A 27,798-nucleotide genomic window follows, 5' to 3' on the forward strand; every position below is an offset into this window, starting at 1 on the left:
AAATCTGTTCTAACTCATAAACAAATGTGTGCAAATTAACAAAAATAACAAAAAAGAAAAAAATCTTGATTGATTGATAGATGGATTATAATTTCAAGGATGTTATCGAAAAAAATTAACAAAAACATTTTTTTTATAGTATTTACTTACCTGGGCTTTTGTTGGATGGGCTCCACCTTGAAATTCTATTGTACCATAAGCATCTGTTGGCTGAGCTCTGGTATGTTTAGTGGGCATCCATAAATCACCGGGTGAACCGCTTTCGATGCCGGCTATAGTTTGATGTGTTTGACGTGCTTGACCGCAGCAGCATCTGTAATGGAAAAAGGTTAATTGTGTTTCGATGAGAATAAAGTAAATATTTTTAATTAAAACTATTTATATCTACGTGTATTATATAAGATTAACTTGTGTTCATATTATAAAGGATTAAAATTAATTGCATGTTAATACAAATTGTGGCAAATAGACACTTAAATTTTTTAATAAATGTTAAAAGGTAAAAACGAAAATATATTTTTTGTTTAAGCCATTGCATATTCTAAATTTATTTATATATTTTGTTATAACATTATAATTCGAAACAAATCCTATGAAAAAGTGAAATTATTCAAAATATTCAACGTGTTTAAATAGTATGAATTTTTAATTTTTTTCAAACAAAACCTAAATGCCCTGAAAACAAGGTTTCATCTGCACAGCTGATTATTAATTAGCAGTTTCAACCACATTTGACTTTCCAATTGTATGATTTCAGACTTAGCGCAAATATTATTCATGATGAAAATCCAAAAAAAAAAATTATTTTTAACATTTTTTTTCATTTGATGAAAAAGCTTGAGGGCTCAGGGAGGGGTCATTCCCTATTGCGAGCTTTGTATTGGAACTAGCAAAATATATTGTGGGAGTGAGTATAGAGGGAATAGTGTTTGTGTACATTTGATTTAAGCTTTCTTACATCGAAGTTGGAAGGAAATACTTCTTCAGGAAGTTTATTCCACATACGAACAGTGCTACTGAAGAATGAATTTTCCCTGAATGCATAAGGAAATACAAGTAATGGGAAGTTCCCTAATTTTAGAGGAATACATTCCATTGTATTATAGATAGAACAGCGAAATACACCCTACGTTGCAGCGGTGCTCAAGTGAATCAATAGAGTTAGAAACCCTACTGACACCTGTACGAGGTCGGGTAGCGCCAAAATATACTTCGAGATTCCGGCCCATATATGTATGGGAGTTGTGTTCCATTTTCGGTCGGATATATGTACATAAGTGATATAAATAGTAAGGAGATCAGATATAGTGAAGTAGTTCTTTTGAAAACCTGATACACTCTAATGCTTCTTTCGACACTTGCAAAATGTGTTTGATCCATCGGATATCGCACCGTATTATCATGCCCAAAACATCGAGAGTTTCTAATTCCTTAATATTTACACAACCCATAAATTTAGATAGAACAGCATTGCATGCCATGCGCTTATATGTTAGAAAAAAACATTGAGTCTTACGGGCGTTAAAATCGACTCTATTAACACGATCGAATATGATCGATGATGAAAGATTGTTAAAAAGTCGTGGTAAAGCGATTCATTCATATTTTGTCTCATTGCTATCTCTGAATTGCTTGGTCTGGAATTGAATAAGAATGACAGATGTTGCTTTATCGGCAAAAGAGTAGAAAGAGTTGAAAGTTTGACTTAGAAAGTCGTTTATGAAAATAAGAAATAGGGTAGGGGAAAAAACGGGTCATAAGTTTTAAAAACCTCATTGCTGCTACAGATTATACATAGTTATAATATAATCGGTTCACATTTACATTTTTTCCAAAAATTAATGAATGCAGTTAATTATGGGAGGATCTATCAGACAAACATTTTAAACTTTGTATGATAGTAGTGTTAGTGAAGAATATATCTCATTTGATGAATTTTAATTAATCTATGTTAGCACAAATATCAATCAAGTTTTAAAAGAGTGTACTGAATACGGAAATTCATAGAGAATTTCAATACCAATAATAATTAGTCCCATTTATTTTTTAAGATATTAAAAAATTAAAAAAAAGAAATAAAAATAGTTTCAATTTTTTTTAGTTATTTGTATTTGTTCCACTGTACCCATGCGAATACAGGTTAAAAATCTAATTAATTTTAAACGAGTTCTTCGAGTGATTGTGGTATCACAAGTTCCAAGGTTGCCAACAAGTAATCAAAAGTGATTCTAATTGCACACGTCCTACTACTAGTTTTCTTAATGAAAAAACGCTAAAAAAATCTGGATACATTTATCTATAGATATGTATACAGTACAAGCTAAATAATGAATAATAACTGCAACGCAAACAGTATCACTTAAAACTTCAATACACTCTCAATTTTTTTTTTCGAATATATGTATATGAGACAATTTTAATCAATTGTTTGATGAACCGAAGATTGTACATGTATCTGTTGCTATCGTACGATATTAAAATGAAGACTGTCAATTAAACTGACAACATGTATTGTAATTTCATGCTTTTGTTTTTCAATAACTCCTCAAAATGTATTCATACAAATTTTCGCAATAACCCAATAAATAATTTTGTATGTAGCCCAACTTATCTGGAGAGTCTGCCAATTAAGTTTTAGAGAGTGGTTCAAGCCCATCGTTAAAGCAAATGATAACTTATGAATGGAACATTGAGAAAACAGTCAGATTACGAAGCAAAGAAAACAACTGATTCAAACCACAACTGATGGACAGTTATATTTTATATTTATATATATTTATCTATTTTTTGCATCTTAAAGCTTTTGCTGGGAACATATGGGAAATATGTACATTGTTTTAAGTTCAAAGGCAAATTCTGATGACAGTCAAAGTCCGAATATTAAAATTCACAATTTTTGTAATTTTTTTACCTTAATATACCATAATATTCATAGCTTTTGATGAAAATTATTTTCCATATGTAGTAGAGTAAAAAAATGTCCCAACAAATGAAATTTTAGACGTTATTGAATATTTTTTCACATCAAATTAAATTCACTATTTTCCTTAATTATAAATATAATCGACCAAAAAAGGTTGTTTTAAATTTTTGTCCTCTTCGATTTTTTTAAACTTAAGCATAAGTATATTCTCCTCCTTAATGCGGTTTATATGATGTTTAAACTGGATTCATAACTTATACGGTTCATATTTTATGGGTCTCTAAACATGGGCATGTCGGGTATTTCTGTGAAAAATTATAAATGTTGAAGACTGACTAACTTTGGAACCCGTTATCCGATTTTAACAAAAAAGGTTTCGTTCGACTGGCTTTCGATTACTCGTTATTGACATTTCATATACATAAATTACAAGACGTCCTGGCAAAAGGACTAAAAAAATGGAAAATGTCCTTCATCCTTGAATAACTCAAAAAAAGAATATTTTATTTATTTTAAGCCTCAAATAAAATTTTAAGATTTACATTACAATATGATGCACTCATTTGTTAAAATCGGCCAACAGGTACCAAAGTTATTCAGTCTTTAACATTTATAATTTTTCACAAAAAGACCCGACATGCCCATGTTTAGAGACCCATATAGTATGAACCGTATAAGTTATGGATCCAATTTATACGTCATATAAACCGCATTTAAGAGTAGAATATATGCTCCGAGTTATAGCTAAACCTTAAGGTTTAAAGTGGTCGTAATGATTAATGATTCTATACGCAGAAATATTAATATTTTTTCTTTTTGTTGATAAAATTATATTCTTATAAATATAAATTTCAAACGCTGAACAAACTGATTGATTTCAAATCGTTATGTATTCGAATCCACAAGTTTACTGTGTTGTATTTGCAGAATAATTATGCGTAATTATTTGTGTTGTTTCCGAAAGTACGAAAAAATGTATGTATAAGCATGGAAAAACTATACACACGTTCATGTGATATGTCGTATATGAACATATACACATAACACATATAAAGTTAAAGGATAACTTTATATGTGTTATGTTACTTTTAAAAGTAAGAAACACACACACGTACAATTATAGACAATAGGTACATGTTTGAACATCAGGTTAGGAAATGATGGTTATTGTTTTGTTTCTTACACCATTACGTGTGTGTTCGTTGTCATAAAAATTTACAGTTTCAACCGAAATTTTTCAGATATTTTCTAGAATTTGCAATTAAAATTTATCAAAGAAGCGACGATTACACTAATATAGCTTTCATGATCACATAGTATTAGTTGAGAATTAACTTATGATGTGTGACGATCATGTTTAGTGATGGGAGATTTAGAACTACTTATTGTACTTTTTGACATCGAAAAATACCTCTAGTTCAGTCTATTGACCTTTCTAGGGACTAATCCATTGAACAGTCAGTATTTTGATCTTTTTTGTTTTAGCTATATAACGATTAGTATTTTGAACTAGTAGATATTTCTAGGTTAGGTTAGGTTATTAGGAGGATGTACCCACATCAAATTAGAAGAAATACACCTAGGCCACTATAGGGCCTGTTTTATTTAATTTATTTATATAGTATTCACTAAATGTTCTCTAAAATTATCGTGATTTATCTGAATTGCCTTAATTGCTTTCGGGCTGTCGCTAAATATGTTAAGCCCTGTGGGCGCCATATTTCTTCTAATCCAATTTACGCATTGCGTTATTGCAATAGCCAGTAAGCTAGTGTTGTGATTTGGTAAACGGTGGTACATTTCTGTTTGTGGGTCTTCAATATAAAAAACCCAGGCCCACTTTGTCTCCCAATTTAGAGCCATCCGTGTAGCAACGGATTCTTACTGATATTTGCTCTAAAGTTCCGCTTGACCAAGACATTCTATCTGGGATCCGCGTTTCAAAGTTTGCGATATATATTTTCTCTGGTATGCGAACGGGCACGTTTGATGATTGTGTATATCCTTCCAATGTGTCCAGTATACATTGATGATGTGTTCTATAACTGCTTTTGGCCAGTTCGCCCAAAATTATGAGGCTGTTTGGCTGTAAGTGCCGCCTCATATCTTCAATAGGTGGAATAATTACACTTTTATGGTTCTTCTAAATAGCGCCCAGCACCGATGTGCCTTGTTAATCTTTTCCTCTATGTGGTGCTTCCAACATAACTTCCGTTCAAGGATTCTACCTAAGTACTTAACTCTGTCTGTCACCGGTATCTTCTTGCCCAGGAAACAGGGTTCAATATACTCAGAAATTGATGTCTTTCTTATGAAAAGACCGGTTAACATTGAGGCCTCTAGGTTGAGCCCAGCTCAAGACCCCGTTCAGAGCCTCTCCAGCTCTTCTACACAAGTAATTTCGATCCTTTTCCCTTAGAAGAATTACGACATCATCTGCATACCAGACAGGTCTAAGTCCTTTCTCGGTTATATTTCTTTAGTACGAAAGAGCGCTGATATAAAATTTGCCAAAAATGTTAATTGCTGATCAAAGAATATTAAATATTAAGACCTTAAACAAAAGAACATCGAATTTTTTGAATGATTTAAACACACACTGTATATGTGAGTTATGTATGTAAATGTGTCAGTTTGTGTGTGAATGAAATTCAATTCCGATACGAAGATTTTATAAATTTGTTACTGACAGCTTTTGTGTTCATGGCAAATAATGAATTTCAATTACTTTATTATGAAATCCTGACGAATGTAAAGTTATTGTTAAATGTTGAATTTTCTAACCAAAATAAAATGTTAATTCTGACAATATACAAATTTTTAACAAAAAAGAAAAAGAAAGATTATAAATGTAAGTTTGTATGTGCGTATAATGTAAGGACTCTTTAGTATCTCTACAGTACATTAACAATCGACAAATGAAAAAGACAAAAAACACATCAATAACAGAGGAGACATCAAATAAATATTTAAGAATTAAAAGAAAAAATAAACTTTGAAATTAAGCATTTAATAGAAATGAAATCCTCATCATTTTCATTACATTTGGCTTAATGTTTGTTTAATGTGTTTCCATGAAACGCATCAATAAGATGTGGTTTCACAGATACTAAAGTACAGATCCAAATATATTTTCACACGCTCGTAATCTTCTGTAATATAACATCTGAAATATCCCAGGATAAAGAAAACATTTTCATTGGAATTTAAAGACAGTCATGTCGAGAAAAAATTCTTAATAAGTAATATAAATTAAAGAATGAACAAATGAATAAAAAATAAATAATTTACGTAATTGTCTGCCTTGCTTCTAATTTTATTAACATGATTTGAATTAATCGAGCCATTCTCGACAGTTTGTTGGTGCTGTTTGAGTAGTCTATGGTGCTGTTGTTGCTCATTAAATAAAATTATTAGATTTCCTTCTGGTTGACATTTAACATTCAGTTGAATGTACGTAAGAATACGTATTAAGGTAATTTTTCCAAGATAATTCTTTTCATCTGTTCAATGATTTATGAAGAAATGTCTGGACCTTATTTACAAATTCAGTAGAACGAACGAAAAACTTTTATCAATTTTATGTCTTTTTGCGCACTCAGATTTTAAGTTAAATTAATTTCCGTTTTCAATGACAATTATCTCTTTTTGATTAATGCAAACAAAGGATTTTACTGTTATCGAAATGGAAGTTATTTTAAAAAGACAACTTTAAATGAACAAAATATGGACAGGTTGAAAATGAAACTTATACGTTTAATTATTGACAATATTATAAGGAAAAGTTTTTTCTTTATTGAAAAAATATGTTGGTCGCTACCGTCGGATACACTTAAACTGATAAAAGAGCTTATATATAACACGTTTTTATTTATATGGCGATAGGCGCTATTTATAGCTTTTAATTAGCCCTACAATTGGTGTTAATTTTGATTTTGTTCAATTTTTTATTTTAAAGATAATTGCAAAAAACTGGGTTATTTCATTATATTATTTTCCTCTTAATCATAATATGATCTAATATCATTATATTACAACCCAATATCTTCATATCATTATCATACATGATCCTAATATGTTCTGAAGTAATCACAACCAAAGTAATCATATTATGGTTTAAATTAGTACTACGTATAATGGTTTATTATAATCATTATTATTCAAAGTAATCACCCAGCAAAAACTCGGTAATGGGTTGCATATCCATAACCACTTACTTTTCATTGACTTCTACTTACCGTCTGCATTACTTAGAAGTACTCTAGTAATGACTTTTTTATAATCTGATATAGAAGTACTTTATTTTCGGCTTTGTCATTTTGTTTGCACATTTTATATAATCGCGTTTTAAGAATTGTGTTTTACAAAATATAAAACAAAATTAGTTTTGTTTGTGAAAACCATTATTTGACGAGCAATAAAATAGCTAAGCAGTGGTGCAGTGTGTAGAACATTTGACTAACAAACCGAAGTCCCTGGTTCGTATTCTAGCTGGCTCTTTTTATTATTAAAAAACAAAACATCTTACTCAACAACTGTTTTGTAAGAGAAATTGCAAGTACTTCTTTAACTCCCTATTTGTAAGCGTGTGTAGAAGTACTTGCCTCCAATGACATCACCGTGTTAAAATAATGACTTAAAATGCTAATGTAGTGAAAAGAAGTTTTATTAGCTTTTTAACACATTACTTTTCAATGTAAGTTTTTCCTGGGCATATTAAGTATGATCCTAAATTCTACAAAATGAATTCATTATGTGCGATCATAATAAGAATAATTTAAATTAAGTTTATTTTAAACCATATATGATTACCAGGGAAACCGAAAACATGCTCTAAAAAAAGTGTTTTAAGCGCTTTAAATATGCCGTAAAAAACTCAAAATATGCTCTTAAAATTTAAAAAATATGCTCCAAAAATAATTATTTTAAATTATATTTTAACATTGAAAAGCTTAAAAAGACTGAAATTGTAATGAAATAATAAATATTTAATGTCATATTTCATCCTACTAGATTTTTTATAATTGATTTATCTGTTAGGTTGAAGAACTAGTTTAATAGAACTCTGTTTTACGTTCAGATAACCAATAAATAACATGAAGACATTTGGTCCCCAAAAAAACATATTTCAAACGACAAAGTTTGACACATTTCTTCCAATTGTATTCATAGCTTCACACAGAAAAACGCCGAAACATGTGGACTTAATTTTCGGTCGTAGAATCTAGTGGCATACTCCGTTTTGAAAAGTTAGGTCAAAATCGGGAGATATTGGATTTTAAAGTTTACACTGTTTCTGAGGTGTTTTTTGATTATTTAAATTAAAAAAACTTTCACGCATAGAAAATTATGAATTAATTATGCATATATGTACATATATTTAGCTTTTTATAATTAGTTCGTATGTCTATGCGTGAAAACTTTTTTCAAAAATTTAAAAATTAAAAAATCACCTCATAAAGAGTTCATACTTTAAAACACAATATCTCCCGATTTTGACCTAAATTTTCAAAACGGAGTAAGCCACTAGATTCTACGACCCAAAATTAAGTTTAGGTGTCTCGGCGTTTTTCTGTGTCTTTTTGACATACTTACAGTGTTATCAATACTAGTTTTTTAAACGATAAAAATGGATTGGTGTCATGAAATCCAAAGTAATCGGTTTTATGTCCGATTTAAAATTTAATGCTTTATTGAATAAAAAATATAACATTGGTTTTCATGAGACTAATGTATTTTTTACAAAACTTTATTTTAAAAAAATCAAATTTAATTTTTTTAAATAAAGTTTTGAAAAGAAAATTAAGAATGTACAAAAATGAAAAAAAGCGAAAAACTTCAAAATATGCACTAAAAGAGTAAAATATTCTCTAAAAACTCGAAAATATGCCTTAAATATGCTACAAAAGTCAAATCATGCAAAATTATGCTCTTATGGGTAAAATATGCAAAAATATGCTCTAACAAATCGATGCCAAAATTCTTAAATTGGTCTGAAACGTGTAAATATATTATCCATGAGTCCATACGACGCACCACAAAAAACATGCATTTGCATATTTTGGTTTCCCTGATGATTACAAATACAAATGCTGGTTGACATAGATTTTTTATTATTTCTCATTATGAAAATTACAAAACTTAAAAGTCTCGGTCAATATGTTCGTAAACTATAAATTACAGAACTGACGCAAAAGTATTCAACAAAAGCATGTGATCACAACCTTCTAAAAAGTTAAACATATTTTGATCGTTTCCGACATATTCTGTGTCTGGTATACGATCGGAAACTTTGAAACGCTGATCCCACATAGAATGTCTTGGTCAAGCGGAACATTAGAGCAAATACCGGTAGGAATCCGTTGTTACACGGATGGCTCTAAATTGGGGGACAAAGTGGGGCTGGGGTTCTATATTGAAGATCCAGAAACAGAAATATACCACCGTTTACCAAATCATAACACAAGCTTGCAGGCAGAAGTATGAGCAATAACGGAATGCGTAAATTGGATTAGAATAAATATGGCGCCCACAGCGCTTAATAAATTAATAATAATAGCCAGAAGACAATTAGGACGATATCAGGCGATAGAACTAAATCTAAGACCGTATTGGATTGTACGAAAGCTTTAACTGAATACTCTCCCAGAGGTAGGTTTCACATAATATGTGAACCTGACAAACGCGAAACCATTCGACGCAACAAAAGCTGAACTAAAAATATGGGTGAGAGAATCCCATAAGGCCTCTTGGAATAATGAAACAGTGGGTAGAACCACGAAGATCCTATGGGGTGACCCTGATGAGAGCAAGACGAAAAATCTCCTCAAAATGAGAAAGTCTGAAGTTAGTATGATGGTACGTATTCTGAGTGGACACACAGGATTTCGAGCACATCTATGCAAAATTGGACGTGCGGATTCAGACGAATGTAGAGAATGTGGAGAGGCCAGTGAAACTCTGGAGCACTTTCTTTGCCACTGCCAGGCATTCGTCGAAGTTAGATCCAAGTGTCTTGGAAGTGATGTAATTCCGGAAGTAACATTCCTGAGTAATACTGATTGGAAGATTCTTAGGAATTACGTTCAGGAAACTGAGTTTATGAACACTGAAAAATAATTCATTCAGTTCACTTTTTTTTTCATAATGGCCTAGGTGTATTTCTTCGGATTTGATGTAGTATACATCCTCCTATTAACCTACCTACCTACCTATTTTGATCGTACCTTAAACATATTATGTGTAGACATATAAAAACTTACTATTTAATGGTTATTTGTAAGTTTAAACTTTAAAGTTACCATTATTTTGTTGTTGTAAAAATATTTATGTCTATGTGAACAATACTCACATAGTGATGATCATAAAAATGTTTACAGTAACTGAAATATTTCTAAAATCAACAATTATTTGTTTGAGACAACAATATATTGTTACAATGAACATAGTATAGCTGTACTAACCATGTCGAATATTGTTTCTTTGCGTGTATATTTAACAAAATTATTAGCTCTAAAGCATTATTTAAGGGTCCGGTTGAATGGGACCTAAGTGAAATAATGGATTAATTTTTAATATTTTCAACACACTTCGTCTTTATAATAGAAAACCATATATTAAATTAAAGTTCTCTAGAAATGCACATATGTAAAATTCTTGTATTTCTACTACACTTGCTATTATAATATCGAAATATATATTAAAGAAACCATATTAAACTATAGATTGCATAAAGTTTCTTATTATTTGCATACAACGTATTTGGTCAAAATTGTAATTAATTGGATTAAGAGATAAAGTAAAATAAGTAAGAATGTGTAGTCGGGCATGATACTCTACACCAGTGTGTGTGTTAAAAATTTGGATTATTTTGTTAATAAGAAATCATTTTAGTTGTTTTTATCCTTAACTCCGAAATATTTTAACAATTTGTTGATTAATTTCTTTTGTAAATGTGAGGCTATATAGGGGTGAGGCTATATAGGGGTGAGGCTATATAGGAGCAAAGATAAGAAGTATAGGCCTATGCTTATACATTTTGGTAGAGGGTTTTACGTTTACATTAAAGTTATTTATACTGAATTTCATCGTGATACTATTGACTTTGTATGGGGGCTAGGTTCAAATGAGGCACGACCATTACAACAATCGGCAGTATAATTTAGACTCATATAAAACTAAGTTTTGTCGATTTTTGTTTCTCAACAGGTGCCCCCTATAGTAAAGGAGAATAATAGCTATTTCTTGTATAATTTTTGATCACAAAATCACTTTTAGTACATTATAAAGGGCATTTAAATTTTGGAGCTATTTTCAATGGCTTCATATAAAATCATATGCGGCCGACTCTAAATAAATATTTATAACTGTCCGACTTAGTGTAAGTGGTGCGTGTAATGTAAATATTTATTACATTCACATATTTATATAATTTCTCTTGACATTGTTAAAATTTATCTTTTCAAAAATTTTGGTTTAATTCATATGTCTGGGTAAATAAAAAAAAATTAACTTGCATTTGTATAAATTTATTTAAAATACCTTCTGATTTTACGACTATAATGATAACGAAAATTTTAATGATGATAAACAGTTGAAGGGGTCTTGGTCGTGATGATGCTGTTGCTTCTGTTGATGACGTTAGTATATAAATAATTAAATTTTAACAAATCTATGATATGGTCTAAAAAACAACAACAACTATAAATTATAAAGTTTTGGAAGGAGACTTTGTGATTGACAACATTTGTTTGGGTTTATGTTTGTTCTTCTAGTAATATGATTTGTTGCTGTGACCAGGCTTTTCGGTAAAAATATTGTGGGGAAAGTATCATTTACAATTTTCAAAATAAGCATTAACGTTCGTCAAAAAGAAAACTAATTAACACAAACTGAAATTAGCACATACATATATTTTCTTAAAAGAGTTTAATTGTTGTGTCTGTAACTCCGGCAATTCTTGACTGATAGAGCTGAAAATTTATGTCTGGCCTACTATCCAATAGCACAAACCTTGGTGCTAATTTCATCCAAATCTATTTTTTAAGCTGGGTCACTTCGCACGAAATTGCCCATATACATAATTGATTTGGTCTTCTACATTTTTTGCAGATCAGTTAATGATTTGTCTTGTCAATATGCCACTTGGAGTATCATAATTCAAATACGAATTATTGCTATTAACAAATACTGGTGTAATGTATTATATGGTCCGAGATAGCCGACTATGTGTACATTCTTACTTCTTTTACATGTACATAAATTTTAGTTGGTTGCTTTTCAACTATTCAGATTTTACGGTGAGAGTATTTTGTCATCTTGTTTGAATATTTTAAGACAAATTGCATTTTGTTGACTACTCTCAAGTAGCTGTAAAGTTAAACAAATTTTATTTGCCTCTGAAAAATTGTTAAGGGAAATAATACATACATAGAAATACAGTGAATAACAATATAAATTAAATTTTTGCTGAAGAGGTTTATAAAACGTTTGCATTCCGAAAAGAAAAAGGTTGTGCAATTAAAAACAAGGTTTTCCTTATGAACAAAATTTCAGCAAATTGTTTTCAAAATTGCGACCCTCAGTATGATAAAAACCAAGCAAAAACATGGTAATGACATTTACTTATTCAACAACTTACTTTCCAATGACTATAACATACAGTGTGCATTACACAGAAAGATTCTAGTAATGCCTTACAAATAATATATTATGTAAGTGCTCACTTTTTAGCCTTGGCATATTGTTTTCGAACTTTGTTTTTAACACTACATACAGTCTGCTTTACAGAGAAGGAGTCTAGTAATGACTTACAAATAATAGATTATGTAAGTACTTACTTTTTAGCCTTGACATATTGTTTACGAAAATTGTTTTTAACACAAACAAAAAATTGTTTTTGTGAAAACTAATAATAGATGCAGTGGACGTATCCTCATAGGCATTTTTTCTCAAAAGTAAAACTAGTTACTTAACTCGCTATTTGCAGGCGATCGTAGTAAGTACTTACTTAACTCCTTATTTGTAAGCGATCGTGATAAGTACTTGCCTATAATGTCTTCCAAGTGTTAAAATAATGACTTAAATGCTATTGTTTAAGTAAATTTTAACATTTTAAGGCCTTACTTCTTAATGTAGGTTTTTGCTGGCAATGCTTACATGACTAATTCTGAAGAGATTGGTTCGCTTTACCGATTTTTGATTCGCAGACCGCCTGAGGAATTTCACGGATATTAGTACAATTTACATTAATAATTATTCTATATACATAGTCCACAAATCCCCAAGTCCAATAAAAGTAGAGTTGTTATGCCTACTAAAAAGTGTTAAAAAGTCGACAACTCAAAAATGTTATTTTGTCATCATAAAGAAGAAGAATTAATGGGCCGGCCTATTTATTATATGTGATATGTTAGATGCCTGTGAAGTAATAGTATGCAATAAATCGCACTCACAAATTCAAAGTTTATGGGTATTTTTAAGGAGTTTGATATTTTAATATGTCGTGTAAAAAGAACAGATATATAACAGATAATATGCGAAACTTTAGTAATGATAATTTATTTTCATGTTTATTATATAAAACAATCTTAACTTTAAGTTAAACACATGTTTGTTAGAACAAATTACAAAAAGACTTAACCTCATCAAATGCAGACAATTACACATCTCCTTCAACTATTTCACAAACAAGCAATTCTGAAATATTTAATTCAAACTTGAAACACATTTAAAAAGTTGGTCAATTCCCAACTTATTGTGAAAAAAAAAAATATAAAAAAAAACATATCGAGGGACTATATTCAATAGTCTCTATCTAAAATAATACAAGTTTTCAGGAGAGCAAAAAAACTGTTTATTTTGCTAGTTCGTGAAGATTTTTAAATTTTTATACCCTCCACCACCATCAGTGGTGATAGAGGCTATATATTACTTTGTCATTCCGTGTGTAACACAGAGAAATATTCATCTGGCACCCAACAAAGTATATATATTCTTGATCCTTATAAAATTCTGAGAAGCCATAGAAATTGTCGAAATTAACCCAAAATATTCTTTATTATCCGGTATAGTTTGGTATTGAAAATCAGTAAAATCGGTTCACGGCGTAAAAAGTTATGAGTAAAAATTTTAGACTACCTCGAAAAAAAAGTATTTTTTCCCAATTCTTAAGTAGTTTTCTCAGAAACTACCAAAGATATTTCGATGAATTTTGTCACACATAATTATTTTGTGCCATCAAGTATGTTCAAACTCATAACATTTGAACCAATATTTCCCATAGCCTCCATACAAAGGTGTATATTCCCGGAAATTAGTTTATCGTTAATAACTCCCTCAAATATATCGGTATCAACACAAAATTGTGTACATACAAATATAATATGAATAGAAATCATACTACCAACGTAGATCTCAGTCGGTCCACAATTGGTCATAGCACATTGATAAATAAAGCTTTTGTGATAAAATTCGAGCTGAATATGTTTTGTGTACATACAAATCATTCTACATAATGAGCGATACCTCGAAAACTATTAAACCGATTTCAAATGATTTGTGTTCAGCATGTACAAATTAGTAAAAACACTTGTTTTGCAACAGAAAATTATCCAAAATAATAGAGTTTGAGCAATTTTTGGATAAAATAGAGAGTTTTGCATTCAGAATTTTTATTTTTTTAAGAAAGAGAAATTTAAAAATTGCTATAAAATTGCCAAAAAATATTTTTTTTTCTTTGAAATTTATGTCACTGATGCGGGATAGTTTACTGGATATTTTGCCATCAAAATCTAATTTTCATGAAAATGACAAATAGAGACTATTGAATATAGTCCCTCTATATACAAACTGTCTGTGATAATATTTGCTTATGCATAGAATATATAACTACTTATGTAAGTATAAAATAGTGTATATTAAATACATAGATATGTTTCCATATCTACATGGATAAGTTGTTTAGTTAGCTGAATCAATTACTAGTACTTACTTTGTGTCGTCCTTGGGACATGGGATGAATTTGATGCATTCACGCTTTTGAAAATTTGTTTCAATCCAACTTCGAGGCTGATGCTGTTGTTTCCGTTAAGATGTTATGTGGTGTCAATTTATAAGTTTTGCATTTCAATTTCAACAGGAATAAAAAATATGGAAAAAGAAATAAAATTTACAAGTTAAAATAAATTGATGAAAAATAGACAAAGTAGATTATTTATTCGTTTGTATTCAAAGCAATATTTATTCAAATTTTTACATAATTTTTATTACTTTTTTTTTAGAAAGCACGTTTCAAAACAAACAAAATAACATTAAACAATTGTTAAAGAACGAATAGAGAAATTCAAAAGGGGTTACATTTAAATGCAATATTTAGCATAAAGGGGACATTTTGCTATTTTGTAAAGACGTTAAAATAATAAAAAAACTTTTAGAAAAAAATTTAACCATAAAAAATAGATAATAGAATAAACAAATTAAATTATATATTTACAGTAATAATACAATAAATTGTTAGGCATGTTCCCGAACAAGTTATTTTTCAGGTTTTATAGATGCCAGTAATCATAAAACAACAATACATATTAAGACCTATTCATAATAATTTATCAAAGCTTTGTTAAACTACATTATATGTTCCACAAACCTTTGATAAATGAATAAGACTCATTTAAATTTGAAGTATAAAAACGATTAACTGTAAAACCAGAGTACGAAAACATACATAATGTTAATTTTGATAAAAAACACTTTTGATTAAGAACAAATTCAGTTTGCGTCACTAATTAGTTGTAGAATTTATAGTAAATTTATCTTTTTCTTTAATAATGATAAACAAACTTATCCATGATCCGTTAGAACAAACTCTTTGCTTAATCAGTTTACGCACTTTAAGTTTATCACAAAACACATTCAAATGACGTCTTTAAAAATGACTAAGACGCATTTTTTAGCAAGGTTTTTAGCAAACATTTTTAATATTTTATTACCAGGTTTATTCTTCTAAATATGCCCTACAACTGTAAATAGTTAAAACGGTGTAGTCAGATAAAGACCTAACATATTATTTGATATACCAGCTGTTTTAAATGATTTTAAAAGTTTTCTATATTGAGCTTTGGGTCTATTATGGAGCGAACCTCGGGAAATTGTATTACTAAGTATATATAGATTTATTTATAGCGATTTTAAAGTTTTAAAACAATTATTTTAGAAGTGATTAATATTGTTATGAAAACAATTAAATAATTATGTACAGTTCTTATAAAATTTAACAAAACTGCTCAAAAGTGCATGTTTCAAGATGAAATCGGAAAAATATTAATAAAAATTTGTACTTTTAGACTTGCACATATTATTTTTTATTGATCTTGTTGTATTATATATTGCAAGGTCAAATCATATCAGGATTCCCACCGTTTTTTATTTAACTTCACGGACCCCCATATATTTTTTGATATCTAATTGTTCAAAAGTTGTGTTTCTTCTATGGACCTAGTCCAACATTTTCCAAGTCGAATATATCATATTTCGAATATATCAACATTCCCGTACATTGAGAATATTTAATATTTCAGATACTTTTCAATTGCATAATTTTAAAAATAGAATGACTTCTTTGATGAAATGTTAACATGATATTTTATTTTATGACCGTCAAGGTACCGAAAAGGTTTATTTTTTAAGCATTCTCTACTGGTACTTAAAATGTTTCGTTTCTACAATATCCCAGCAAAATCTTTACTTACCCGGTAAGTAGGCAAGTAATGTTGGAGCAAAGTGTAAGTAATCTCTTTTTGGGTGAATAACTACTTATTTTTGTTTGGCTATGACCATAAAATAACTGGTTACAAATGTGCTTACCCGACTTTTCCAGATTTAAAACCGGCTTTACAGTTATTTTCTGGGATTATTAGTCTATTCTATTACCCAATGCTCCATTAACAAGTTGTTTTATTGTGCTATTCGGAATAGTTTTTACACAAAGGTACAAATAAATATTTCTTTAAAAATCTTCTTATATCGACTAGGCTTAAAACCATTAACTAATTCCTTATTAGACATGCGCTCTATACATCTGGCTACAAATTCTATTCTGGAAAAAATAAATAATTTTATTAATAAAGACCACTCATTACCAAGTAATGTGTAAAAAAACTACATTACCTACAATACTCATAACCAAAATTTGAAGATATTTTACTAGATGTTGCGATTGCAGAGGGGTGAGTGAGTTGAGTGTGTAAGCTAATGTATCTCTAAAGCTTTTTTTACTTCATCGATGTTTTTTCGGAAAATTTGATCTGTGATTGGATTATCATTAAATTGGGAAATGTACATTATCAGTCTGAAATACAAACTTTTAGTTCCGTACATATGTATAAATTAAATAAAAATTACAAATCACATAATACTTTACTTCATAAAAGTAAAAGTAGAATATTGTTTACTCTTTTTATTTTTATACCCTACACCACTTTAGTGGGGAGGGTATATTGGCTTTGTGCTGATGTTTGTAACATACAAAAATATTCGTCCTAGACCCACCTTAAAGTATACCAATCGGCTTAGAATCGTTTTCTGAGTCGATTAAGCTATGTCCGTCCGTCCGTCCGTCCGTCTGGCTGGCTGTCCATGTAAACCTTGTGTGCAAGCTACAGGTCGCAATTTTCAAGATAATTGGATGAAATTTGGCACGCACGTTTTATTTGACCCAAGGACGAAGCCTATTGAAAATGGTTAAAATCGGTCCATTATTTCACCTAGCCCCCATAGAACAGAACCCCCCGAAAAGGGCTTCTGAGCTCATAATTATGTTAAATATACAGATATATCGATAAATTATGGCACAACTAAGTATTATAAACTTGATAACCCTACCAAATTTCATAAAGATCGGGCCCCATTTGACCCTAGCTCCAATACAAAGTCCCCTTCAGAAAATTACTTGAATGTCCCAAATTAACTTATAAACACAAATATCCCGATGAAATTCACCACAATAAAATATTATGTAAATATAAATATATTCGCAAAATTTTATCGGGCTTGGTCCATATTTGCCCCTAGCCCCCATATAAAGCCTCTTTCAGAAAATTAGTTTTTCATCCATAAATTGCTTAAATGTATCGGAACAAGGGAATATTGATGATAAATGTTTTATTATGAAAAATAAATCACATTTAATATTCATAACTGGTGTAGGGTATCATATGGTCGGCCACTCCCGACTATACTTTCTTACTTGTTTAGTTTTTTTTTCGCGGACCCCGCTACGGACCCGTATTTATTCTCGTTCTTTGAAAAGTGAAACCGGTTTTCAAGAAATGGTAAATTTTCGATAAAAAGGCATTTAATAGTGAAATAAAAATATTCGAAAATGTTCACATGATTGCTTTGGTCGGAGCAACAACGATGCTTGGATTAATGATGAAAGTTCTCTTGTCGACACTACACTGTCGAGTCTACAGTATCCTTGGTTCTTGTTGAAAACGTCCTTTGTAAAGGAAAATCAACACCTTACAGACATTCTATGACAGGTCATTGAACAAATCTTAAAGAGGTGGCGTTTCATAATGTCCATGCCTTAATGTCCATGGACCTTATGACAATGGACATTATGACATGCCACCCTTAAAAAACTTGTTCTTTTATGGATATTAAAATACTGGACACAAAATTGGATTAGTTGTAAACTAGTCGCGAAATTATTTTTTAAATAAATTAAAGCAAGTTTGACATAGTGAAATTAAGATTTGAAAACAATTTAAAGAGGAAATACACTACAGGCAAATCCCGGTATAACGAATGATATACTGTCAGGCCATTTCGTTAAATGGAAAAATCGTTATATCGGAATTATTTTTTCTAGTAAATTTCTTTATTTACTGGACAAAAAACCATTCAAATTAATATATGAAATTATTACTTCAAATTTTATTTCAACTAATAACAACGCATACGTTTTTCCATTTTGAACATCTGGACGGATTGAAAAATTTGCTGATGGATTTTTGTTTTCTAACAAAAATCTAAATTCAATCTAAAAGATAGAATTAAACTTTTTTTAGGAAAAACTGAACTTGAGAATCGATAACTGAGTCTCATGCTGATAATTTCATATCTCTGTTATTTATGTTGATTTTAAACAGAAAACTTCTCAAAAGCATGTCTGACATAATTATTGAAGATTTTGATCCATAAGATATCTGGTGTCTTCAGAAAATTGCTTTCACCAAACATAAGTATAAACAGACGGATAGACAGATAGACAAACTGACATGAATAGAGGGGTTTTCATAGAAATATAACAAATTTATATTGATTTAATATAAATAAATATTATAAATTGTGTAATTTAATGACGTAAAAGAAACCAAATTATTAAGAGGCTCCAGAATGTGATGTTTAGTCCAAAATCAATTATATACACTCCTCGCCACTTGAATTGCACATATATATATTTTTTTTTCAAAGCTTATATTTTTGGATCAAGTACTATTTTCATGACCTTCGGCAGGAACCACATTATATGGATCGTCTACATAGCAGTGTCATGGTATGGGGAGCAATTTCCTATTGTAGCACCTTCGAGCATCAGTTTTTAAGCTCAAGAATAAATGCTAAGAACTACATTGGGTTAATAAAAAAAGACTTTTTTCGGTTTGCAATGACCTATATGGACCTAGCTCTCGGATCCTGCAACAAGATAACGCCCCGATCCACACTACCCGGATCGTAAAATCTTATATAGAGTTCCAAAATGTTTAATTGTTGAGCTGGCCTCCATATTCACCAGACTTAAACATTATAGAAAACTTGTGGAAATAGGTTGTTCGAAAAGTTTATGAGTCTGGAAAACAGTATTCAACAATTCCTGAACTAATCTATAATTGCATAGAAGAAGAAGTCTGGAGCTCAGTACAACTGAATTACATGGTCAAGCTATATGAATCACTTCCAAACAGGATTTGTGAAGTGTTAGTCAACCAAGGAGGTTCAACACATTACTAAAATAGCTTAGTTTAATTTATATCGTTGTAAATAATCTAAATCAATTGTTCAATTCACAATCGATGTTGTAGCGTTGTATGCGTTGTATGTCAGCAGCTGCTACAATAGTCATAACAACGTTGTTGGTATTTTCTATGCAAAAGCTCTATACAACTCCTACGACAATTTTTCATATGTTTTTCGAATGTTGTAAGAAAGTTTAGTGTTGCCAAATATTTATTTCAACATATAAACAAAAAATTCAAACGATTTTAGCATAAAAAACGATAAAGTGGTAACACTGAAATCAAAAACAAACAGCTGTTTACCAAAACAAAAGAGCTAAAATTTAATCAAAAACTGTTTATTTATTGAAAATTCAAAGAAATTAATTTGGTTTATTTCTCATCTTTAATTAATTTAATATTTTTTGATTTTTTTATCTTTTGACATTATTATGTATATTTGTTTTGATTGTTTTTTTTTTTCATTGAGAACATAAACTTATGACTTGCTGCAAAGATCTGTTCACAATCACTGTTACTACACTTTAGTAGGTACAATATACAACTTGATTGTGAATTGAACAAATAAGTTTTAATTACAAAAGTTGCTATAAAATCACTTTTTCGGGGGGATGTTCTATTCAAGTGGCGAATTTTTAACAGTAGTTTTTTTCGGTTAATTTATAAAAAAAATTATATAAAATCAAATATCACAGATATGACAACCATTCATATCACATTTTATTCAGAACAAAAAATATTACAATGAGAAGGAAAAACAAGTTTCCAGAAATTCCTGATCCAAAAATATTAGCTTTGAAAAAATTTGATATATGTGCTATTCAAGTGGCGAGGAGTGTATATGGGTTAAAGACAATATTAAAATTAAACTAATTCATATCATAATGGTCGATATCTCAGAAAATTATTCAAAATAATAGAGTTCATGTTCAGGTAAACAGAAGTAGTTCTTGGCAATAAAAGCGTACACAAGTTATATAAAACCAGCATTAGTTTCATTTTAGATTCTTTTAAATGCATATTGTATCTTCATATTTTATTTTACTTTTTTTTGCAATTACATATGTTACTTCCCCAAGAGTTTTTTTGTATTAAAAGAAAAAAATTCGTTTAAGAGAAACATTATTTTTTTCTAAAAAGAAAGTTATACAAACAAATGTATTATTGTACTACTTATGTATGTAGTTATCTATAAAAATATTTTTATCCATTTAAAAGTGCATGCAGTAGTTGTATTCATAATGTTCGTGTAACTTTTAATTGATGGCAAAACTAGATAATTAACATCAACTCAATAAAAGTGTAAGATAAAAAGAAAATGACTAACAAGATGAAATAACAAAGCAAATCCAAAATAGAAATTGCAAAAATAAACAACATTTTAATAAAACAGAATACAGAAAGTCAAGTCAAGGAATTTGAAAACTTTAAAACAACAACGACAGAAACAGCAACAGAAACTACACTACAACAATCAGGATTGTAATTGTTGCCATCATTGTTCCATCCAAGGAGTGAGGAACATGACATGAACAAACATGGGGGCCAACTAACATAAACGATGAAAAAAAAAAACACAAAAACAACATACCTCATCATTATTATCACTTGGATCTGGAACACGCAATAAATCACGTACATTCAGTACTAGAACTTTTGTTAGTGTCGATGAAATCGATGAACGTTTCCGTGCATGTTTACGGGAGCGAATACCACGTATTGAGGGTTTATGCGAAAAGGGTGAGGAATTAATTACATCCACTGGAGTTGTACTAAAACGACGTACCGTTGAAAAGTCTTTAGAAACACTCCGTATGTATCTTTGTGTTAATTGTGGAGAATCTAATACCATGGTGGTTGGTGGTCGTGGTCGTTAAAACAAATATACAGGATTAATTAGACGATTTCAGTTGAAATTAATTACTTTTCTTTCTCTAGTACACAAACTGACTGGCAAAAATTATATTAAAACAACAACAAAAAAACTTTTCAATTTATTGCAACAATAAGTGTGGTGGTCATACCGCCAACCTCGTTACTACGCAAATACATAAATATATAAAAATATTTCCCATGAGTCTCTGAGAGGGAAACGAAAAATACAACACAATTCTGAATACTGGATTTGAAATGAAATAACAATTTCGTTTTTAGGTTTTCACGTTTCTACGTTTTTCGCATTCCTGTGTTTTTTTTTAGGGTATTTTTAAACACTTTATATCAAATCCCATATAAATGGTTTTGTATCACTATTGTTTTTATTTTATTTTGTTATTTATTTTTTCTTCGAAACACCGCTATTCCAACATTTATAAACCAACACGCGTTATGGCCAAGAAGCGAATGCACTGATGCTACCGTTCTGCCAACTCTACTACACAGCTGATGATGCTGGCTGCTCGAATGGTTGACTGGCTGGCTGGTTGGCTGTCTGACAATGTCAAATCCAAGTTATTTTTTATTTTCATTTTATTACGCCCTACACTCCCCCACTGGGTGATGTTGGTTGATGCAAATGTAAATAATAAAATATTTATTCGAACATTTTTAACTAACTTACTAACTAACTACGCTCAGATAAGATTAGACAACGACACTTGGTAAAGATCACTAATTGACACAGTAAGTCATTTTGGAGTAAAACTTTTAAAACATTATTATGTCTACATACACACATTGTTTGACATTTCTATTTTGACATTTAATAAACACATATTTATGTCAGCTATTATAAGATATTTGGGATTAAACTTACATACGTCAGTTTATCAAGTGTACAATTGAATCTACAGTTTATAATCTTTTATGGTTACAATCGATAACCACCTAAGACGATTTAAGAGCAGAATAATGTATGTATGTATGTTTTCTTAAAGTTAAGCATGTTTATACACATAATATGAAATGCACTGAATTCTTATTAAGCGTACTAATTTTTCTAGTTATAATCGGATCGAGTCCAATATTTAGCCTAATCAAACAAGTGCACAGTGCCAAAATTAGTACATTCTGATATTTTTTTTTTAATTATTAAGTTTTATAATTATTAAGTTAAATGCTGATTTTAGTAAACTTTTTCTTTAAACAGTAATCAAAAGAGAATTCTCAAATCACGTAAATCAAAATCAGCGAATAAATTGGGCGTGACTTGGGTATATATAAAAATCGCGAAAATTGAATAACTTTTATATTTTGGTTTTTGTCGTTCTAGATTGGGAAAATGTGACACTGTGAAGTGTGGTAAAATAACTATATCAAAGTTAATCCAATTTATGGCCAGTATTTTAATATCCAACAAGTAAGAGTCTTATATTCTCCTAAATTGAGTCACAGTGTCCATGGACGTTATGACAATTTCAAAAGTGTCACAATGTCCATTTATCAAAAAAGCATAATTTAGAGAAGCAGGTATTCGAAATACGCCAGAGTTTAAAATCCTTGTGTACGGCCGAAGGCCGGCTATTCAGGACACTTTTTTAAAGGAACCCAAAACGCAACATACTTCAAATTTATGAGCAATTTTTTTCCAATACATTTCTGTTTTTAAAGTGCCTCAAAGTCCATGGACATTATGACACTTTTAAGAATTATCACAACGTCCATCAATTTAGTGTGTCATAACGTCCATAGACATTATGTCACTGGACCTTATGACATATCACCCCATTGAACACTGTTATGTCCTAGGTGAGGACCACGTAATCCATATATACATTACATCAGAGTAATTATGGGAATATATGATCCGCATAATAGTCCCATGTAATGCAGGCAATGGACCATGTTGTTAAAAAACAAGATCCATGCCTGCATTACTTAGGATTACTTAAGGGATCATGTTATCCAATAACGTTTACAGGGGAGTAATTTAGGGATTACCTAAATGATTCATGTACTCCAATAATTTTTGCAGAGATGGGTTTAAATTTTATTCGTGAACATAGGGAATTTCATAGATTTTTATGAAAATATTTGTAACAATTAAACTTGTTTATTTTTTTAAATAAGAACATATATATTTATCCGTTTTATATATCCTGTCAAGACTTTAAGTTGAATTCGAATTTTATACGCTATTCAATCAATGTCTTATAAATGGAGTAACAAAATTAACCATTTTATAAAAATCATAAATTTATTCACAAACAACATTTTTATTAAATTTTATAAAAGGTTTATAAACCGTTTATAAAATAAAAATTTTGCTTGTGAATACGGGGGAAATATTTATTACATAGTGTAAGGTATCTTTTTAGCAACTTATTGCCGGCTTCCGATAGTTATTGTTGTTTTTCATTTCTGTTATTTTCACACACTTTTATGGAGATAGTGAATCTCTACTGTAGCATGGAATATTTAGATAAATTTTATTTGCACTTGAAGTGTTTGTGTATCTCATAGATAGCTTAGTACAACCGAACGTTATGGAAAACAAAAACAGTTTATCTTTTAGCAGCAACAAGTGTTGGTTGTTGTATTTCATGCCTCACTCATTGGCGTAGTAGTTAATTAATTAAGCGTTTTTTTTTGTCATTTTTTTGTTCCGTGGTTATTTTCATTTCACATATTCTCTCGTCTATAGCGTTAAAATATCTTTGGGAAACTCTGTTTTCTTTATCTGTTTTGGGTAAAAAAAAAATAAAATGACTTTTATTTATAGATTTCTTTGAAAGTAAATCAGCTGGAAATAAATACCACTCTATCGATTTTATTATTTTCAAAAGCTGCCAAAGCAATATATTTTCCGTTTTTTTATAGTTTCCATTTAAGTAAGAATTTAAATAAAGATTTGTATTGCAACATTTTTAAAGAGGTTTTTGTAAAGATGTCAATAGCAGTCGCAGTCGCATCATTTAATTTTTTCTATAAATTTAAATTTTTATTTTAATCCTTAAAAAAAGTTTTAGTTTGAGGTTAAGAGTGTTTGTTGATTAAGCATTAATCAGTTTATGACAAATAAAATCTCAAAAATTAAACATTAAATTTTGTTTAAAAATGTGTATGTATATGAAGGACAAAAAGAGCTAAAATTAGCTATATTTTTAAATAAAACAACAGGACATTGGAGTCCAGTACTTTCTATGATTGCGTACCAATAACTATTTAAATAAGTGCTTACAAATAGGGAGTTTAAAAGTTGTCTAGTTGCTAGCACGCGATCATATAAAAAGTGCAAATAAAACATCAAAACTCAAAATAAATTACTTATGTATTGCATATGTACGTATATTATATGTAAGTCATTATTATAGTACTTAAAAGTTATGCAGACGGTATACAGTAGCCCCTGAAAAGTAAATTATTCTGTAAGTATAATTCATTACCAAGTATTGGCTGGGTAATGAAGGTACGAGTTAAAAATACATTGACCATATTACATTAAATAAGAGGTGGCCAAACAGAAGAGTTTGCAGCACTTTTGGGACACAAAGATTTAAAAGCTAGTAACTGTTTGATATGAAAAATACGCCATGATATCTGATTTCGAAAAGTGGGAAAAATAATCAACATTTTTCTTAGAGTATTTTTGTTCGTAAAACGAGCATTAATAAGAGGCATACAAATTCCAAATTCTAAAATGGACTAAACCAAATGCCTAAAAATTTTTCCTGTCATATGTTTCTGCACACTGAAAATCTTATTGCATTTAAATGTTTATTTAACATAAAGACTTCTCTGTCAAAAGGCAATAAATATTTTGTTTTAAATTTTTATAAAAATCACAGAATTAAAATTCTTACTCGTTAATACTCGTAACTGAATAATTCCAAACAATGACAATAATATCGGATAGATAAAAAATATAAATTATATTCAAAGCTAAAATAATCAAAATCAAATGTTCAGGCGAATGTTTCTGTTTCATTAAATTTGCATCAAAAACCATCTAAATGCATATGTACACATTCATGAATAATTAATTTAAACAATCTGTAAAAATTTTTGGAATGAAAAAAAGAAATAAAAATAATTATAGATTTAAATAAATTTGTTGTAGAATAAATATGTATTCAAATGTAAATAATATGTTTTATGCACGTCCATGTCTAATGTAATTATACAGGTGCTAAATAGTACATAATTGAAATGTATTTTCTATATCAACACTTGTTTATGTTCCCCTCCTTATAATCAATTTATATATTTAATTGAGATTAAAAGCAATTATTGCGGACAGAAAATGGAATAATATTGTTGCAATTTAATTTCTTTCCTTTTCTTTCATTTATCACAGTGTTAATTACACTGTGCTCATTGGAATTTATTAAAACAATGGGATAAATATCGACATAAGCAAATTCAATGATGACAAATATTTTTTTAATTTTTTCAGAAAAAACTTGTTAATGTCTTTTACTTACACAAGAATTTAATTATCAATGACTATTACATACCGTCAGCATTAGTTGTAAGTGCTCTAATAATGTCTTACATATAATAATATACATTCGTATGTACTTATTTTAATTCCCATGGCCGTGCTGAAATAATGTGTTAATATGTCAATGTATATGTAGTGAAAAGTAATTTTAATCATTGCTTTTCAGTGTAAGTTTTTGATGAATTTAAATATGATTATTTAATTACATATTTATCGTTATTTCATTGAATATTGAAGCACAATGTTATTGTTAGTAAATTGATGGAATCTAATGTGGTTGTATGATTTATATATTTTCTTAGATACAGAACATTTATAAACAAGTATGTGTTCTTGTGTGGAATACAAATTTATATTAATTTTCTTTGATGATTTAATGTAATAAACTGCTAAAAGGATACAATAAATTGGAATAATGTTCAGTGGTGCTAAATAAGCATAAAGTTTTGAAGTTATCAAATAATTATCTTGAATCCTTAACACAACAAAGAAGTGAAATTTTGCTCGTACAATTTCCAAAATATATTTCTCCATATTTTTAAGAGATATGTATATAGTAGGGTTAGTCGATAATAAGCCTTTCTCTTGGATCAAGTTCTAAAAGTAAAATTATGTTGTATTTTAACGTCAAATGGAAGACTCTAAAATACTATTCAATTGTTTTGAGGATAAAAGTGCAAATTTTTTTCCCACACAAATGCATTTACAAAATTTGGCGGCGATGTGCGGGCTCATACCCTCAAAATACACAGAGGGAAAAATTACGTTTTTAAATTATACACTCCTGGTAACAATTTGACACCAAAGTTTTTATAATTTTTCAATAACATCCGTTGTCAAACTATGTACGGATAGTTGTCAAACCAACAACAAAAATAAAAAAAGTACATGACGCTTTCAAATCAACAAAAAAAAATAATAATGTATTACCAAAGTGACAACGCTATGTTGTCAAAAAGAACCTTGCGTTGTCGAAGTGACAACGATTGGTTGTCGAAATCACAACGATTCATTGCCGAAATGACACAAATCGTAATCGAAGTGACAACGAAGTTGCAATGACAACGATGCGTTGTCAAAATTACAACGGTGGTTGTCTAAATAATAACTGGGTGTTATTTAAATTTTATACACATCCGTTGTCTAAATGTTAACAAACGTAGTAAGCACACTTTTGACAACGGATTGTATAAATTTCGATACTTTTCTACCAGTTTTTTCCCTCTGTGTAATTGAATAATATTTTACAGTCTTCTATTTGATGTTAAAATACAACATACTATCACTATGAGAAGTTGATCCGAGAGAAAGACCCACCCTAACATACTTGCCATTTTTATCGTCGTTTAAAGTAATGAGTTAAAATTCAATTTTTGAGCAATGAAAAATATCTCATAACTTTTGAATATATGGCTTTGCTGGGTACCTAATTAAAAAGATTTAGCATTCTTTGAAAAATTGATCCAACAGAGTGT

General features: G+C 29.7%; 1 protein-coding gene across 20 annotated transcripts in view; it reads right to left on the minus strand.

The window, feature by feature from the left end:
• Positions 1-27,798, minus strand: part of LOC119616084 (transient receptor potential cation channel trpm) — a 236,896-nt gene that overhangs the window by 66,396 nt on the left and 142,702 nt on the right. For 12 of the 20 annotated variants that reach the window (XM_037972276.1, XM_037972258.1, XM_037972249.1 and 9 more), the window contains exons 7-9: positions 21,533-21,783; positions 14,916-14,998; positions 151-313 (exon numbers count right to left, since the gene is read on the minus strand). In XM_037972276.1, the coding sequence (XP_037828204.1) occupies positions 151-313; positions 14,916-14,998; positions 21,533-21,783 (497 nt within the window). Of the gene's footprint in view, positions 1-150; positions 314-14,915; positions 14,999-21,532; positions 21,794-27,798 lie in introns of those variants that run through there. The other 8 variants (XM_037972367.1, XM_037972387.1, XM_037972358.1 and 5 more) reach the window with 2 other exon arrangements.

Source organism: Lucilia sericata, unplaced genomic scaffold (genome assembly GCF_015586225.1).
Source record: "Lucilia sericata isolate MDLA Ls3-8-SP2 unplaced genomic scaffold, ASM1558622v1 Contig000002F_arrow, whole genome shotgun sequence".
Lineage (NCBI taxonomy): Eukaryota > Metazoa > Arthropoda > Insecta > Diptera > Calliphoridae > Lucilia > Lucilia sericata.